Below are 18,962 nucleotides of genomic sequence, written 5' to 3' on the forward strand. Positions count from 1 at the left end.
GATGTATGTATAAACATAGATTGTTTTTATTTGTAGCAATGACTGTAGCCCGCTTATGTATAGCGCGGGACTGGTTATGTCCTGAACCACCAAGGTTTGAGGTTTGGAGGGCGAAAATGTACACATTAGCTAGTTTGGAATATAGTTTATATGCATTAAAGGGGGTAAGGAAACGGAAATTGGGGCTTATGATTTGGGATCTTTTTTTGGTTCATATGAATAATTGAGATAATAAGTTGTAAATATGTATAGATGTACGACTTGTATCATATGATGTATGGCGGATTTAAATACTAGTATATGTCATTGGGGTATCCTGAAGAGTGATGGATGGCATGATTATCTGCATGTTCCGATTTGGCGTCACCTTGATTATCTAGTTCCCACTGTGTATAGAGGATATTCATATATTTTATTTAAATTTTTCGATGCATTAACTCTCTTGGTACTTAATTTTTGTATTTAATTCTTGTTATTGATTCACAGAGCTCTATTGTAAGAGTAATTTCTCAGAAATTTTATATCATGTGTCTGGAAGTGTGGAATTAAAATAAATAAAAATAAAAAAAGAACTATGTTCAGTCTTCCACCCTACACATAACCTGCTCAAATAAGGTTGGAGTTTGGCCTTCAACAACAAGTCTAGCCAGTTATGGCGCTTACATAATCTGCTAGCACAAGATAAGAAGTGCCACTGCAAACACGCTAAACTATCTGCTGAGGCACGATATACAGTATAGGGAGTTCTATCAGGTAAGAAGCTACCTTCAGTTAGCCTTGGAAACTGCCAAACTTTCTGGACTTTGGGATGCACAACTCGGCTATTTCAACTTTAAAAAACTAGTCTGGAAAAACATAAAACAAATCTCCTTAGTGGAGTAAAAGGCGAGCTTCTCAAATAGATCTCATGCCTGGATGAACCTTAACTCCTACAAATTACTCGCCCCACAACCATACTTTAACCAGGGCTATCCCAGGGCCATAAAAATTAACTTCCTAAGGTACAGACTAGGGATCCTTCCATGCACCCAGCACCTACCACCATGGCTGAGGACAAAAGGACAAGATACTTGCAGGCTGTGTAACACCCATAATGGCGACATTCTACATTTAATTTGTCTACGCAAAGAGCTACACCAAGCGCGGCAACAGCACCTTAAACAACCTCTGAAACAGATAGGCATCCACACTAGGAGGCAAGTGGTGCTGGCCTGCTTAAATCTAGTAAACATCCAACTAAACTGCAGATTGGTAAAATTCCTGATGTTGGCCAAACAAAAAATGCCAAAAGCCTGTCGCCGCAAACGGTCCAGCAGATGGGAAAAGGTCTTAGCGGAACCACTTTAAGGATGCTCGGCAGTAGCAGAGGGATACATCTTGCAACAAGCCGAGATAACTTGAACGATGTGACAAATGGGCAAGCATGGCTGTAGTATGGAAACCTGAGACAGCACATCACAGCATCCAGTGAGCAAAGGACTTTCCTTAACAAGCATAATCTAACTGTGATTTTAAACTGCCATGAATTTTCTACCTTTGGCTTGCAAAGATGTTCTGTAGCAACTGTAAGAACTAAAAAGGCAGTTAAGGCGGAGGAAAGTATACTGAATGTCTATTTATATATTTTTTTAATTCTTTTAAGTGTAATATTGCAATGGTTTTAGTTAACTATGCAAAAATAAAATAAACTTAAACTAGTAGATGAAGAGGGACACCTTTTTCCAACCAGAGCAAAACAAATGATGATCTGGGTTTCTGTTGCTCTAGTGGGCAAAGTACAAGTAAAACAATTCACACACATAATCTGCAACAAATTGTGCTGGATATCGGTAGCAGAGTACTTGCTACTTTTATAGTCTATTATTCACTGGGGCACAGCAAGGGAAAGAAATTAGTATTCATGATGCTAGAAACCTATGTGATGGATTCAACAGCTGCAGCAAAGGAAGTGGAAACTGGAATTATTCTAATTTATGGCGACTGCAACACAAAGCCAGATGAAGGAGTTTTTAAAAAGGAATTAATTTATGAGGAGAATGCATGGAACCCACCGGAGCTCAATATGAAATGGTGGCAAAACTCCAGGAAGGGAAACCATGTGGGCCAATGATGGCAGGAGGCTGCCATCGCGCTCTCAGCGGGCTCACTGACATGCATACCCAGGCAAAAATACATTTACAGAATCAATTTTGTTGATTATGTGGTACTCCGTATTGAATTCTGGCACTCAATAATTGCTGTGAGATTGCAACACAGAATAGAAAGCAAACATGTCCCACTCATTGTGCATACTTGTACGGGCTAAGGCAGGCCCCATCTCAATCTGAGCACCCATTGGGACTGGCAGATCTGGATTTGAAATCAAACCCAAGGCCATTCAGAAATAGATGGTTATCCTTATTCTTTGAAAAGAAAATCTCAAAAGAACAAGTTCAGAGACATACCAGAAACGTGAGAAGCCCCAAATCGGACACTCATTGAAACCTTTCAGAATTTACTGGAATTAATCTCAAATTTTACAAAGACCAAGAAATCAACAACAAGCAAAAACAATATGTCAAGCTAAAGATAGTTTGACGAATGTACCATGAATAAATAGTTAACACAGGTCCTAAGATATCAATGAACAAGGCTAGCAGGGGAAACAACAGTGAAAGTCCTGACAAAAGTCTGTGTGAAAAGCACATTAAGCAACACAGACTCAGTGGGTCCCCAGTGAGTCTAGACCTGGGATATGGAGATGAAGAATGGTTAAATCACTCCACGTTACAAAAGTGGCAAGTTAGTATTTTCTGAAATCTGAGACGAAATGCAAACAGCTAGACTCTGAGAGTTTAACACTGAAGCGCCACTATTTGCCAACAGGGCCCTGCAATTTACTAAACGTCAGGTTGTCCATGCAATGCTTGGTCAAAACAAAATACAGCATCTTTCCTTTGAGGGAGTACCCTTAATCCTCTGTTGTGCCTGGATTATCCTGAGGGCTCCAGTTTCAAGAGCAGTATTCAACGCAGTCTGAAAACTTGGTGAAGTCCCATGCTTTTGGAGAACCACATAAATTGTTCCCATCATCAAGAAGAGCTCCCTGACAGACCCAGGTAATTATCACCCAATCTTGCTGTTGGATGGAGCTGGGAAAATATTTGGAACCTTTATTTGATTGCTTACAAGACTGGGAAGAAAGGGAAAGGATCTCAGTCTGCATTCAGGCAGCTTCAAAAAAGGGGTAGGTGCAGCACTGCAGTGTTGCTCTGAAATATCTTCTGCATCCTCCAATGGTCAGGTATGGAGAAAAAAAGTAGACATGGGTGATTAAAAGGGTTGCACACTACCCCCACTATTAATTACTGTGTATATAAATACACGTGGGCAGCTACCTACATTCCCTCAATTTGAAGACACAGAAATTGGGCAATGAATGAACACCTGCTTGCCAGCAATGCAGCATTTTCAACTCAGACAGAGCTTCCCATGCCTCACTTGCTAAAGGTTTCTGAAACTTACAGAACCATTAAAAGAAAGCTTTCCATAAGTGCAAAACAATTTTATGATTATAAACCCCAAAATAATTTGAAGAGTACCCTTCATGCCAGTTTAACTCCTCTGGAGTCACTTTGATTATCTAGGCATAAGGTACAAACCTAAACTGAATTTGGCCTTAAAAAAAGGGAAAAATGTACTCTATTAATCAAAATGTGGGAGTTGTACTACACTGTAAGAACAAAATGTTGGAACTACAATCCAATCAATTTTTGACAGTTATAGATTGAAAGGTGCAGCATTCACTGTATGTAGTGCAGACTTATGGGGCTTTAGCAAAGTAATCAAGCTTCAAAAAATAGAACACTGCTTCCTACTGCACCGAGGAACACGTAGCCCCATGAAAGCCTTATGACTCAAACTGGTATAAAGGAAATAATTCATCTAAAAACAGGGCTGTTCAAGATTCGACTGTGGTTGAATTCTGCAGTCAAAACTGTATCTAAAATCTTTGCTTGATATTTTGACCCCAGAGGGCTTAGCGAAAGTTCAGTGTCTAAACCATATAAAAAAAAATCAAAAGCAGTAGGATGCTTTAGCCTCTGGGACAACCTGAGCCCAGTGAACAAGACCAAGAATTGTTTTAGTAAAAGCAAATTACTAGAAATTGAAAAAATATAACACCTGTAAAGTGCTATAGAAGGTAGCATATCTGTCTACCTACAGGGACAGAACAAAATAGATCTGTGAACCCTATTTGACATCATACACCTAGAGATATGAAGAAGCTTGATATAAAAATGCAGGCTTGCAGCCTTACCTGTGCTTGCCTTCACTAGGAGATTGTCTGTAAGGTCTGTAGGGTCTAGTAGCTGTGACCGTGGCGGGCCTGACATTTTGAGCCAATTCATGCCTTTTTGTACAAAAACCTTGTTTAAGTAAGGGTCTACTCCGCCAGTTGTTTGGGCAGTATATCATCATGCTAAGAGGCAATGAAGTTTTGCTGCTCAACTGATGAGGCTGTGATTTTCTTGCCTTTTCCAGCCTACAGTGCATCTGCCTGGTGGCCCACAATACAGAATCCTGATGCTATCCAATGGTGAATTCGGCAGTCATTCTAAAATGATTAATATGGCCTCATGTTTTATGTTGTTATTTAAAATGATCAAGTATTTGTGATTTTTATTGTAATGCTTTCAACTGGAAAAAAAAGAGATTGTTTAATGATAAAGAGTAAGCTTTCGCTGATGAGTGCACCCCACTTCTGCTTACAGGAGTAGATGTTAGCCACTGAGCGGCTGAATCTCCCGTGAGTTCCTGCCAGGTTTTCGGTGGATATATAATGAGCTTTCAAATCTTTGTTGAATGTGCCCCCCTTCTCCAAATAGAAAGTATGGTGAGCTTTATCTTGACGCTGAGCCCTTTCACACTTTGGTTTTCTTTTTGTGACAGAACATGCACTCATAACTTCGGTCGTGTCATTCGTCATGAAAGAAGAGGGAGAAATCATCTCTGTAGACCAGCAGCATTCTGAGAGGAAAGGGAGCATCAGTAATACGACAGGTATGTGCAGGTTTCTCATCACGGTAATAAAAAATCTGTATGACTAATACACTGGTAGTAAAACTTTCAGACACCCGAAGACACTGCATTGTCCTCACTCGCTTGAGATTATGACTCCCATACATAAATCTTAGATGTTTGGTTTATTTTTTATAGATAATGTTGCTGTTGTCAGTTTTCCAGAATGCAGGTTGCTTGACCTGAAATGCCAGAAACCGGTCCTCGGAAGCTTGTTTCCGGTCCAGGGAAGGCATGGATTGGCAGTTCGGGCTGGACTGTTCCCATGAGGCACAGGGTCAGACTGATTTGCATATGGCCATGTCTGAACTGGGGTGGCAGAGTGGGCTAAAGAACGGTGATGGATTAAACCCAGATCTGTTGACTGGGTGTGAGTGTTTGATTGGTTCAGATGCTCCGTCCATCACTACCCCCTTTTGTACCACTGGGCAAGAGTGGGACAAGCAAATGTGAGGCGGTAATTGGAAAAACCAAAGTTCACAAGTGCAGTTAGATGGGTTCGTAGTGCAAAGTTTGCACAAGTAAAGGCATTGAAGGTTGTAATGGTTAGTAAAGGAGGATGTGGCCTAACGGCTAGGGCGGTCGACCCTGAAGCTGAAGAACCGTGTTCGAGTCTCGACAGGGATGCTCAACACCCTGTGATTCTGGGCAAATCACTTAATCTCCCCATGCCTAACAAAAACCAAACATAAAAATGATTGTGTCCATTTGTAACGCAACTGGTGCTCATGTAAAGTGCTCTGATTACTTTGGGTCTAGTTCGCGCTATATAAAACTCTCTAAAAACAAACACAAAAAATAAAAATATGTAGGAACACTTTCCTTGCAGCGGTTTCTTGAAGTGAGCAGTGTTGCTCCAGAAAGAAATATAACAAATATACAATAAAACAGGACTAGGATTAGATCACCTAAAATACTCATCTATAATGTCTCTATGTTGTTCCATAGGAAGATTTGAATAATTTTACTTATCTCAGAAAATAACACCAGAAGCTTCAGACCTGTCTTTAAGCCATCGATGCAAAGTCCTTAATACCCCCCTTACAATTGCCCTTTGACTCAGGTGCCATAGTGTCCCCACAGTTTAGAAGGATCATCTAGAAAACCTCTTGGAGTGACATTCAAAGATGTGTTGAGTGACAGAAAGTACAAGTATTAAAATCTATCAACGGAGAATTGTTATACAACTTCATGCGGCTGCATGAATTATCACATGGTCTCTTAACTATTAGACCTCATTGGACTTTTTACTCCAAGTGTTTAGTGATGATGAGAATCAATTTATTACTGTTGACATAACTAACAACCCCCAGTGTATTATATTAAGTATGTGATAAATTTCCATCATTTTCACACGTAATTAATCCACATTCAAACATAGATCATTGGTAGAGTCGGAGCTATGATTTAATCTCATTTAGCACCTTGAGTAGCAGTGCGTGAGCTGATCAGAGAATCTGATCGACATCCCGGTCTAGAATCCTCAAGAAGCGCTCCACCAATCTTGTCTTCATTCATGGCTTCTGCTTTACCTCTACACTTCACAGCTCTTAGTCCTTCTGCTTCACCACTCGACCACATGTAACAGTACAACCTTCATGAAATCCATACACTGCCCACCAAAACACTCATTAGCAGAATTGATCTCTGTCTGCACTCCTTGTTCCCCTTTCATGCTACAAAGCTATCCACCACCACCTCACCCTCGTATGCTACAAAGCCACCTCACCCTCTCATGCTACAAAGCCACCTCACCCTCTCATGCTACGAAGCTATCCACCACCACCTCACCCTCTCATGCTACGAAGCTATCCACCACCACCTCACCCTCTTGTGCTACAAAGACATCCACCACCACCTCACCCTCTCATGCTACAAAGCTATCCACCACCACCTCACCCTCTCTTGCTACAAAGCTATCCACCACCACCTCACCCATTCATGCTACAAAGCATCCACTACCACCTCACCCTCTCATGCTACAAAGCTATCCACCACCACCTCAGCCTCTCATGCTATGAAGCTGTCCACCACCACCTCACCCTCTCATGGTATGAAGCTATCCACCACCACCTCACCCTCTCATGCTTTGAATCTATCCACCACCACCTCACCCTGTCATGCTATGAAGCTATCAACCACCACCTCACCCTTTCATGCTACAAAGCTATCCACCACCACCTCACCCTTTCATGCTAAAAAGCTATCAACCACCACCTCACCCTTTCATGCTACAAAGCTATCCACCACCACCTCACCCTCTCATGCTACAAACCTATCAACCACCACCTCACCCTTTCATGCTACAAAGCTATCAACCACCACCTCACCCTTTCATGCTACAAAGCTATCCACCACCACCTCAGCCTCTCATGCTATGAAGCTGTCCACCACCACCTCACTCTCATGCCATGAAGCTATACACCACCACCTCACCTTCTCATGCTACAAAACTATCCACCACCACCTCAACCTCTCATGCTACAAAGCTATTCACCACCACCTCACCCTCTCATGCTATAAAGCCATCCACCACCACCTCACCCTCTCATGCTATAAAGCCATCCACCACCACCTCACCCTCTCATGCTACAAAGCCATCCACCACCACCTCACCCTCTCATTCTATGAAGCCATCCACCACCACCTCACCCTCTTGTGCTACGAAGCTATCCACCACCACTTCACCCTAAAATTTTAGGAAGCAATCCACCACCACCTCACCCTCAAATTCTAGGAAGCAATCCACACCACCTCACCCTCTTGTGCTACAAAGGTTTCCTCCACCTCACCCTCGCATGCTACGAAGCCAGCCACCACCACCAGATCACCCTCCCATGCAATGAAGCCATCCACCACCACCTCACCCTCTCATGCTATGAAGCTATCCACCACCACCTCACCCTTGCATGCTACGAATTATTCACCACCACCTCACCCTCTCATGCAACAAAGCCATCCACCACCACCTCACCCTATTATGCTATGAAGCTATCCACCACCACCTCACTGTCTCGTGCTACAAAGCTATCCACCCCCACCTCACCCTCTTATGCTACGAAGCGATCCACCACCACCTCACCTCACCACCACCTCACCCTCAAATTCTAGGAAGCTATCCACCACCACCTTACCCTCTCATGCTACAAAGCTATCCACCACCACCTCACCCTTTCATGCTACGAAATTATCCACCACCACCTCACCCTCTAATACTAGGAAGCTATCCACCACCACCTCACCCACTCATGCTATGAAGCTATCCACCACCACCTCACCCTCTCATGCTATGAAGCTATCCACCACCACCTCACCCACTCATGCTACAAAGCTATCAGCCACCACCTCACCCTTTCATGCTACAAAGCTATTCACCACCACCTCACCCTCTCCTGCTACAAAGCTATCCACCACCACCTCACCCTCTCATTCTATGAAGCTAACCACCACCACCTCACCCTCTCATGCTACAAAGCTATCCACCATCACCTCACCCTCTCATGCTGCAAAGCTATCAACCACCATCTCACCCTTTCATGCTACAAAGCTATCCACCATCACCTCACCCTCTCATGCTATGAAGCTATCCACCACCACCTCACCCTCTCATGCTATGAAGCTATCCACCACCACCTCACCCTCTCATGCTATGAAGCTATCCAACACCATCTCACCCTCTCGTGCTACAAAGCCGCCCACCACCACCTCACCCTCTCATGATACAAAGCTATCAACCACCACCTCACCCTTTCATGCTACTAAGCTATCCACCACCACCTCACCCTCTCATGCTACAAAGCTATCCCCCACCACCTCACCCTCTCATGCTACAAAGATATCAACCACCACCTCACCCTTTCATGCTACTAAGCAATCCACCACCACCTCACCCTCTCATGCCATGAAGCTATCCACCACCACCTCACCCTTTCATGCTACAAAGCCATCCACCACCACCTCACCCTCTCATGCTATGAAGCTATCCACCACCACCTCACCCTCTCATGCTATGAAGCTATCCACCACCACATCACCCTCTCATGCTACAAAGCTATCCACCACCACCTCACCCTCTCATGCTACAAAGCTATCCACCATCACCTCACCCTCTCATGCTACAAAGCTATCCACCACCATCTCACCCTCTCATGCTACAAAGCTATCCACCACCACCTCACCCTCTCATGCCATGAAGCTATCCACCACCACCTCACCCTCTCATGCCATGAAGCGATCCACCACCACCTCACTCTCATGCCATGAAGCTATACACCACCACCTCACCTTCTCATGCTACAAAACTATCCACCACCACCTCAACCTCTCATGTTACAAAGCTATTCACCACCACCTCACCCTCTCATGCTATAAAGCCATCCACCACCACCTCACCCTCTCATGCTATAAAGCCATCCACCACCACCTCACCCTCTCATGCTACAAAGCCATCCACCACCACCTCACCCTCTCATGCTATGAAGCCATTCACCACCACCTCACCCTCTTGTGCTACGAAGCTATCCACCACCACTTCACCCTCAAATTCTAGGAAGCAATCCACCACCACCTCACCCTCAAATTCTAGGAAGCAATCCACACCACCTCACCCTCTTGTGCTACAAAGGTTTCCTCCACCTCACCCTCGCATGCTACGAAGCCAGCCACCACCACCAGATCACCCTCCCATGCAATGAAGCCATCCACCACCACCTCACCCTCTCATGCTATGAAGCTATCCACCACCACCTCACCCTTGCATGCTACGAAGCTATTCACCACCACCTCACCCTCTCATGCAACAAAGCCATCCACCACCACCTCACCCTATTATGCTACGAAGCTATCCACCACCACCTCACTGTCTCGTGCTACAAAGCTATCCACCCCACCTCACCCTCTTATGCTACGAAGCGATCCACCACTACCACCTCACCCTCAAATTCTAGGAAGCTATCCACCACCACCTTACCCTCTCATGCTACAAAGCTATCCACCACCACCTCACCCTTTCATGCTACGAAATTATCCACCACCACCTCACCCTCTAATACTAGGAAGCTATCCACCACCACCTCACCCTCTCATGCTATGAAGCTATCCACCACCACCTCACCCTCTCATGCTATGAAACTATCCACCACCACCTCACTCTCAAATTCTAGGAAGCAAACCACACCACCTCACCCTCTCATGCTATGAAGCTATCCACCACCACCTCACCCTCTTGTGCTACAAAGCTATCCCCCACCACCTCACAATTTCATGCTACAAAGCTATCCACTACCACCTCACCCTTTCATGCTACAAAGCTATCCACCACCACCTCACCCTTTCATGCTACAAAGCTATCCACCACCACCTCACCCTTTCATGCTACAAAGCTATCCACCCCACCTCACCCTCTCTTGCTACAAAGCTATCCACCGCCACCTCACCCTCTCATGCTACAAATCTATCCACCACCACCTCACCAGCCTCTGGCTGCCTTGTGCCCCGTGTCCAGTGCTAATGCCTCTCACTACACCCAGTGGCGGATTTTTAAAGCTTAAATATCCTGCCCATCGGCACTCCTTTAAAATGTCTGCCATCTCATTGCAAAAGAGATTGGTGCATTGGGCATTCTGAGGACTTCATCCTCCTGTTGCAATTGGCCTGTGGCATAGGGGGTCTGGAAACCTGGTTGGCTGGATGAATTCATGCCTGAGGGTGTATTAATGGATGCTTGGCTAGTGTGGGAGTGTAAATGTAAGCATGCTTGGATGGCAAAGTGAATACGTGAATGGAGGGGTGGTTATATATGAGCGAGTGGGTGAATAAACAGATTGAGTGTGAATGCTTAAGTGTGAGTGGATGTATAAAAGCCATCCATTCACTCATCCATTCTTCCACTCATTCTTCAAATTGCCCATTCATACCCTTGTGCAGTCACGCCCCAATTATTCATCCATGCATGCACCAACGCACCGATCCATCCAACCAGGAATTCAGTCTGTCACCCTCTCATGGACTCGCACACCTAACTGTTGACCCATTCTCACATTCATCCATTCACCTATCTATACTACTGCACCCACAAAATTGCAAATCAACAAAAAGCATTTTCATTTATTAAAGATTTAGACCTATTGGTGATGTCAATGCATGTTTTATTAGTAGTGTATATTTCCTTTTTTCAGAGTTTGTGTTTTACGTCCGTGTTACATTTTAAAGGTTTGGGACCCTGGGCCTGAACACATTGTGTGGCCTTCTTTAGTGACATTTCAGAGTACCAAGTGCGTAGAAATGACACATCTCCTTGAAGCATTTCCCCGTGTGTATTTAGAGATAGTGAGAAAGGACTACAGTTTGCAAGAGCTCATCAACATAGAAATGCTACAGCTTGTTGAGGTTCCACATACATATTTAAGCAGACTGAATTTCAGCATTAGAAGAAACAGTAACATTATTTTGAAAAGTTTGATTTAAAAAAAGAAAAATGTAACTAAGAAAGTTGTGGGGTGGGTTCCAATATTTTTTCAGGCACAAATGAGGTTAACTATATGCATTCTTTTAAAATGAGAAGTGTTAGTTAGGGTCATCGTCGATGTCGTAGTTTCTGACCGTACAGAATATAATTATCCCCAAGGTTCCCAAAATCATATGTATTCAAGCCATACCATGTTGTCATAAATGGCACATACACACTCCTTTATGCCGTGCTGTGAATTCTCGCAATGATACATGCATTTTGAAATGTTGCTTTTTCATAAAGAGTGCATCAGAAAACATTTCTAATGTGCAAAGTCTGCAGTACCTAAATATTTAAGCAGTTCCTCTGCACAACTGCCTAGAAGACCCACGTTATATGACCGATGTATTTGAAAATTGTAATAAAAAAATGCCTCATTTATTCCAAGATTTTTAATATTTTTTTATTTCTTTGGAGGAGAATTATTTGGGCACCACAGACGCAACAAGCACCCTGTTTATACGGCAATCACCTGCTCCTCACTTTATGCCCCGTCCTGAAGAAAACAAAATACAGGTTCTCTTACAGAGCAAAGTTAAGCGAATATTAAGCATTTCTCACTCTTTTTATTACTGGTTTAGTCCAAAGGCCAGGCTACCTGAGCTGCTAGGTCTGGCATCCCACTGTGGTCTCGGGATCACTCTTTTCGTGAGTTTATGGAACCCACAGGGTTCACTTGTCAGCTCCAACCTAGTCCTTGCAGAGTATCTTGTCTGTTTGGTAACTTAATTTGGACATGAACTCCCCACTGAGTAGCTACAACTTGTTTTTCGAGCCATGGAAGAGACCAGAATAGGTACCATGCGGGGAGCCGCCAGCCAGTATATGCTGACGTGAAGATTCCCCCACCACGGACTCATGAAGCCTTGTAATTAGGAGCATTTGAATTCCATACCCTTCATAAAACGGAGGTTGAGCACCTGATTTTTTATCGATACAGCGATTACAAGTTGGTAAAAATACATACGTAAAGCTGATTATTTTCCTTCCATGTGAGTAAGCTACTTAGGGTTGGCTGTGCCCATTTGGGAGAGATTTTATCATTGGTCCTGAGGAATGCTGGGTCGAACAGGACCCCAAAGTAGAAACATGTCGACCTATTTTTAGAACAGGGGGTTCAAATTTACTCAACCCGTATTTGTCCTTACATGCACATTGTTTTTAATTGGGTTCGAATCACCCCTCTATTAAAAGTGTTGGTCGAGGGAGTGGTCTACACCCATTTTTAATCTGCACCTGTTTGGTTTATTATATCTTTACACTACTAACCACAGGAACCCGATGAAGAAACATGGCTACCTACTGTCTGTGGGTGCCTGAGGGTTCCTTTTTTCCACATTGGGAAGTCACTATTCTTTTGACACAGTTCACTTTCTGATATAAGGCACTTAAGGGTGGTGGTGGACGGGCTGTCTTACCGTTCCCCCCCCTTTTTAGAGCGTTGTATATATCTTAGTTTTGGATGCTCTTTTGTTGTTTTGAACTACAACTTGTAGGTCTCATCCCTGGTCGAAGGGACTGCTCAGTGCAAAGAGGTGCATGCCAGCCCTCTCCACACCTCTGTGTGTGTGTGTGTGTGTCTCCGCCTGCGCCCGCCCATTAAAACTGCTCTGTGTGTGGGGGCCGTGTGCACTGTCCGTGCCGCTAAGCAGGGTGTATCTTACGCTGCTGGTGCCCCATGCAGTTCCTGCTCCTGTAGCCGAAGGTAGTTTGAGGAAGGGAGGCTTGGCCCTTTTGTTGTCTCTGCTGTTCCATTGGGGTGTATGCAAGGGAGGCTTGCATCTTGCACCCCGCCTTTGTATGCTGCGTTCTCTCTGGAAGCATACGTAGTACACCCCTCCTTGTATCTTGGATCCTGTACTCACTCCCTCCAGTAGTATCAATAGGTTTGGCATTTGTAAAGTGGTGTTCACCAACACATGCACCCTATCTACCGCTCTGCAACCCACAGTTCACGTTCCCTAAAGAAGGAAAACATGAGAGGACTCTTACAGGACAGGCGCAACGCGTGCAGGGGCAGTGCAAGATTCTGTGTGTGGGAAATAAGCATGCCACTGCGGCCCCTGCCCCACCTCTTCTTTGTATCACTCAAGCTTGCACACAGGTTTATACCATAGCCAGTAAGACTGGTGTCGCTGCCTTGATGTTCTGCCTGCAGCTGCACCTTTCAAATCTGAATCTCAACCTTTCTGATGGCGTTTCACTCTTTGAGAGCTAATCGTGTCTCCAATGTTTTCCTTTCGCCAGGTGACCCAGACGTCTCTTCTCCTCCTTCACCACACCTTATACCAACAGAAAATGCCCATTTGAAGGAGCTGCCTAAAGAATGCCATGTAAACAGCTCAGGTATGTAAGAGCCGTGGAGTGTGGCACTCTTGAGTCTGTAGAGAACAGGGGGAGTTTGGGTTTCCTCCTTTCAGTGCCTGTGGTATCTCTCCTGCTAAACCCATGCTTGCCAAGAAGGTTCCAAAACTATTAATTAGCCTTAGAATGAAACTCGCCCAGTAATGACATGCCGTTCCAGTCACGGGCACTCACAGGTCTTCCATTACAGGCGTGTTCGTACAAGTTAGATATACCAATGCCGCACTCCAGGGGGAAATAAGTTGTCAAATAAAAAGCCCAGGATTTGAATTAATGTTCCAGCTAGCACCAGCTGTGTCTCTCTGCTACTGCAAGACTCAGACCCTCACCATCGTCTCTGCAATGAGCCTCAATCCTGACCCGTTTACTTAAAAAAAAAAACAAGCACAGCCCATATTTCCTTGCAAACTGGGTATTAAAGTGTAAACTTATGACAAGTATTCTCATGGAACTCCCCAGTTCGCATGGACATGTGGGTTGCTCTTGTGTTTTGAAAAGTTGACTGTGCAGTGATTTACTGAAAGCGCGGTAGTACATTGCTCTTCCCACCTGTAGGTGGTTTGTGTTCTGTTGTAATTGTTAGTTTAACTGTTTTGTTGTCAACTGGCAATTCTTCAAAAATACAACATTCATTCATTTTTTCTCTTAAATGTCACACATTCCCGCTTATCCCAATATTATTACAACTCTCATTACTACATAATGTCATACAAAGAGACCCTCTTATACACAGAGGAGTACATTGTTAAATTTATTAGCAAAGCATCACACTTTTCATCAAGTAGCTCTGCTATTTCCACTACTCCCAGACAAATGATTCTGGAAAAGCTAGAAAGAGCAAAGAAAAAGCACGTATGCACAGAATTACCTGCCCGTATGCTAACAGAATATTTTAAGCAAATATCATACCACAGGGAACTTCAAGTCCATTATCTACCTGGAATTTTCCGATGGGATAAAAAATTCAAGGGCGGCTTCAGTCATATCTCCGCAACTTGCTCCAGGCACTGGATCGTGCTTGGAAGAGAATCCGCACTTGAACATAATAAGAAAGAATTGCAAGAAATGGAAGAGCTAGAAAAAGAGTAACTAGAGTGTGATACCTTGAAGAATCCAAAAACGCACTTGAAAAGCTTAACTAAATAATTAGTGAGTTCAACACATTTGAACTAAAGATAAAAGCAGATAAGGTCCAAAAGGACATTATCAGCTTCACCAAAGAGAATGCGTAGTCGTACTTGCACGAAGACTACTATTCACAAATACAGCTGTAGTGTTGGTGTAGGAAGTAGGAATCAGACAAAGTGGAAGGTTAAGGTATTTATTCCAAGTTTGGGTTACAAGTATAAGTCAAGGAGGAAGAAACCCCACCAGGAGCAGTATGTTACTTGCTCAGCCCAGTTATCAACTGACTCCTAGAGTCCAGTACCTAGCATTCCATGACATCACATGAATGATAACATTCCACAGGATAACTAGACAGGCATAGAAGAGATGCCAGACACGACACATCTTCCCCTTTATAATGGAATCGAAAATGCAAAGCATAACCACAACAAAATAAACATAGATTGGACGATGAAGAAAGAATATGGTAAGAAACTAAAAAGGAAGGGTATAAATGGAAGAGGACACTACACATCTTATAATGGAATAGAAAATGCAAAGAATAATCACAACAACATAAACATAGATTAGAAAAAGAATATGGTGAAAACTATAAAGAAGGAACATCAAGAATAAGATGAGAAGACAATCAAAAGTATGTAGAATATAATGGAAAGAATAGAAAATGCAAAAGAAGCAAAAAGAGACACATCTTCTCTTTCAAGGACAAAAGAGAAGTACTCAAAACGTTCAAGGTTACAGTAAAACACACCAATTGGCCAGACTGGTATGAAGACATGAACCGGTGAACGGAAGACAATGGAGAAAAACACAAAAAGGATTACAAGAAAAGTACCTCAAACAGGAGAAAACACAAGAATCTCCCGGAAAGAAAACATAAAGAAAGGTGAAAAATTACACCGAACAGGAGTACGAACAATTAGAAAGAGAGAAAAAAAACAATTGCCAGTACAATTCTAGACAGACATTTCTAGAAAGAAACCCTTGCGCAAGGTAAAATAGAAACTGGCAGAACATTTTTAAAAAATCATTCAGAACTGTTGAAGAAAATTCATACAGGACTTTAGGAAAGAATAACAAGGAGAAGCTCCATGCACATACTGATGTCAGTAACATAAAGTATGAAACATGAAAAATGTTACAGAACTTTTGAAAAAGAATTACAGGAAGAAACTCCGTGCACATACTGATGTCAGTAACAATAACAATAATCCACATTTGTAAAGCGCACAATCACCCGTTAGGGTCTCTAGGCGCTGGGGGCCGTCGGGAAGATTAAGCAAGCTATTGCCCAGAGTCACATGGTGCTGGGCTAACCTGCCGCCGGCGCTGAGGATCGAACCGTGATCCCCAGATTCCAGCGTCAGTTGCCCTGGCCACGGCGCCACACCTCACCTATGAAACACGAAAAGTGCTACTCATGCACATCCACTCACATAAAAGAGAAATGGAAATTACATCACATAGTATAAGAAGTACTCAACTTCCAACTGTTACTCATGAACATCCATTCACGCAGAAGAGAATTGGAAATTACATCATGAAGAATAAGCAGTCATTTTTAAACATTACCTAAACTGCAAAAGTTACTCAAGAACATCCACTCACCTAAAAGAGATATGGAAATCACATCATGAAGTTTAAGCAGCATATTTTAAACATTACCTAAACTGCAAAAGTTACTCAAGAACATCCACTCACATGAAAGAGATATGGAATTACATCACAAAGTTTAAACAGTACCTTTAAGCAGTACCTAACCTGCAAATGATACTCATGAACATCCACTCACATAAAAGAGAAATGGAAATTACATCAAGTATTTGAACAGTCTAACCTGCCAACGAAAACAAGTAAAATACCATTAGAAAATAACCCCTGCCTACCTTGTGTTTTGGTTAAGAGTTATCAATAGTATAAATAACTCAAAAAACACACAGAAAATTTTCAGCCGATAAATGGCACTGTGAAAGGAAAATAGCGAATAATTAATTAAGTTAAAAATAATAGAACTTGAGCAAGGAATGACAAGCAGAGCTATAATCAAGTCTCATGAAAACAATAAATTAAAATAAATAAAGTAGTCACCGTAGTCATGGAATAGGACAGCAGCTCTGTAAACATCTCCATGGAAATGTGTAGTAAGCAAACAGTACCTTCCTCATGAAGATCGTTAAGAAAGATAGTTCTCAAATGATGACACCAAGAACATCCGAAAGTAAATGTCAGATGAATGAGGAAGTGCAGACACAACGTCCACTGGATCGTCAAACGAAGTCCAAAACATTTATAAAGTGAATTCTTCTGTTTAGCCATCAACGAGTTTCCTTACTCAGGTTTAACTTTATAACTCCCAAAGTCTGCACGTAGGTTCACTGGTAGTGAATAATATCAGATTTAATTTTATTGCTCCAAAGTCTGCACGTAGGTTCACTGGTAGTGAATAATATCAGAATTAACTTTATAGCTCCAAAGTCTGCACGAAAGTTCACTGGACGTGAATAATAAATCTCCGACGGCACTCAAACACATCCTATGATCCTATGACACATCCTAAGATGGCGGCACGTCCCCTGACGCAAAGCCGGGTGGCTCACAACACGTCAATTAAGCAGAACGTGTATCGGCAGTTTAAAGAAAGCCGTGACATCAACAAGGATCCAAGAGCACGTTACTAGGCTCGAGAACAGGTATGGACTCGAGCTGTTTGAATTTTGTAAACTGACATTTTGAAAGTGAAAACACATACGTGTGCACAGATCGACATTAAATTAAATGCTTAACAGAAGCTTGAGATCGAAGGAAAAAGGCAAAAAGAATGAATCCTCACGAATAGTAGAGTTTTGAAATTGACAGTTGTAAACTGACTCTCTGTAAACACACACAGCTGGCAATGACAAAGTGTTCAGGCTGACAGAGATCATGGCCCATCACTCGAATTAACGAGCACAGAAAACGCAAGGACAGAGATAGACTCAGTTATAAAAATCGCTGACTTCTTTTTATGAATTCTTTAAAAAAAAAAAATTTGAAGCTGCAGAAATCATAGCGCTGAACCAAAAACGTAGACAGCAACAGTGACTGCACAATGTCTCATTTTATAATTTCAAATTGCTCAAGAAAGAAGATGCACTCCAAGAGCTAGAATACTCGATTGGCAGTAAAACAGAGCTTCAGGACAGTAATTCAGACATGCAGCAGGAGAAGTATTCCTCAAAACAGGCAGGTAGCAGGTTATAGCAGGGAGAAGAATTCTTCAAGGAATTTAGGAGAAGTATATAGGCAATTAACAGCAGAGACTGGCACTTAAAGCATGTGGGCGACAGTTAAAGTGGTCACTGGTGGGGCTCGCAGGGTGCCAATTTGCTTATGAATTAGTAGATTGAAGAAAAGGAAGTTCAATACCTTGAAGTTTCTTTAATCTTAGAAGTCCTTGGAGTAGTTAGTAGAAGTTCACCAAAAACGTCGCCAAAATTGTAGTGTTGGTGTAGGAAGTAGGAATCAGACGAAGTGGAAGGTTAAGGTATTTATTCCAAGTTTGGGTTACAAGTATAAGTCAAGGAGGAAGAAACCCCACCAGGAGCAGTATGTTACTTGCTCAGCCCAGTTATCAACTAACTCCTAGAGTCCAGTACCTAGCATTCCATGACATCACATGAATGATAACATTCCACAGGATAACTAGACAGGCATAGAAGAGATGCCAGACACGACAACAGACCACTAGGAAAAAACGTCACCTGGGGTATATATAAAAATAACAAACTGGACACATTCTCTGAATCCACAGCAGACTCTGACTCCTCAGACAACGCGGGTGAAGTCACGAGCTTCGACTTAGGCAATTGCACATCAAATCGTTTTTTAGACCAGGCTCAGAGAGGGAGGGGCACTAAACGGA

General features: G+C 43.0%; 1 protein-coding gene across 1 annotated transcript in view; it reads left to right on the plus strand.

Moving 5' to 3' along the window:
• Positions 1-18,962, plus strand: part of LOC144770840 (uncharacterized) — a 129,437-nt gene that overhangs the window by 59,981 nt on the left and 50,494 nt on the right. Inside the window, exons 7-8 of the mRNA XM_078655623.1 lie at positions 4,933-5,043; positions 13,817-13,915. Of these exons, the coding sequence (XP_078511749.1) occupies positions 4,933-5,043; positions 13,817-13,915 (210 nt within the window). The remainder of the gene's footprint in view (positions 1-4,932; positions 5,044-13,816; positions 13,916-18,962) is intronic.

Source organism: Lissotriton helveticus, chromosome 7, assembly GCF_964261635.1.
Source record: "Lissotriton helveticus chromosome 7, aLisHel1.1, whole genome shotgun sequence".
Lineage (NCBI taxonomy): Eukaryota > Metazoa > Chordata > Amphibia > Caudata > Salamandridae > Lissotriton > Lissotriton helveticus.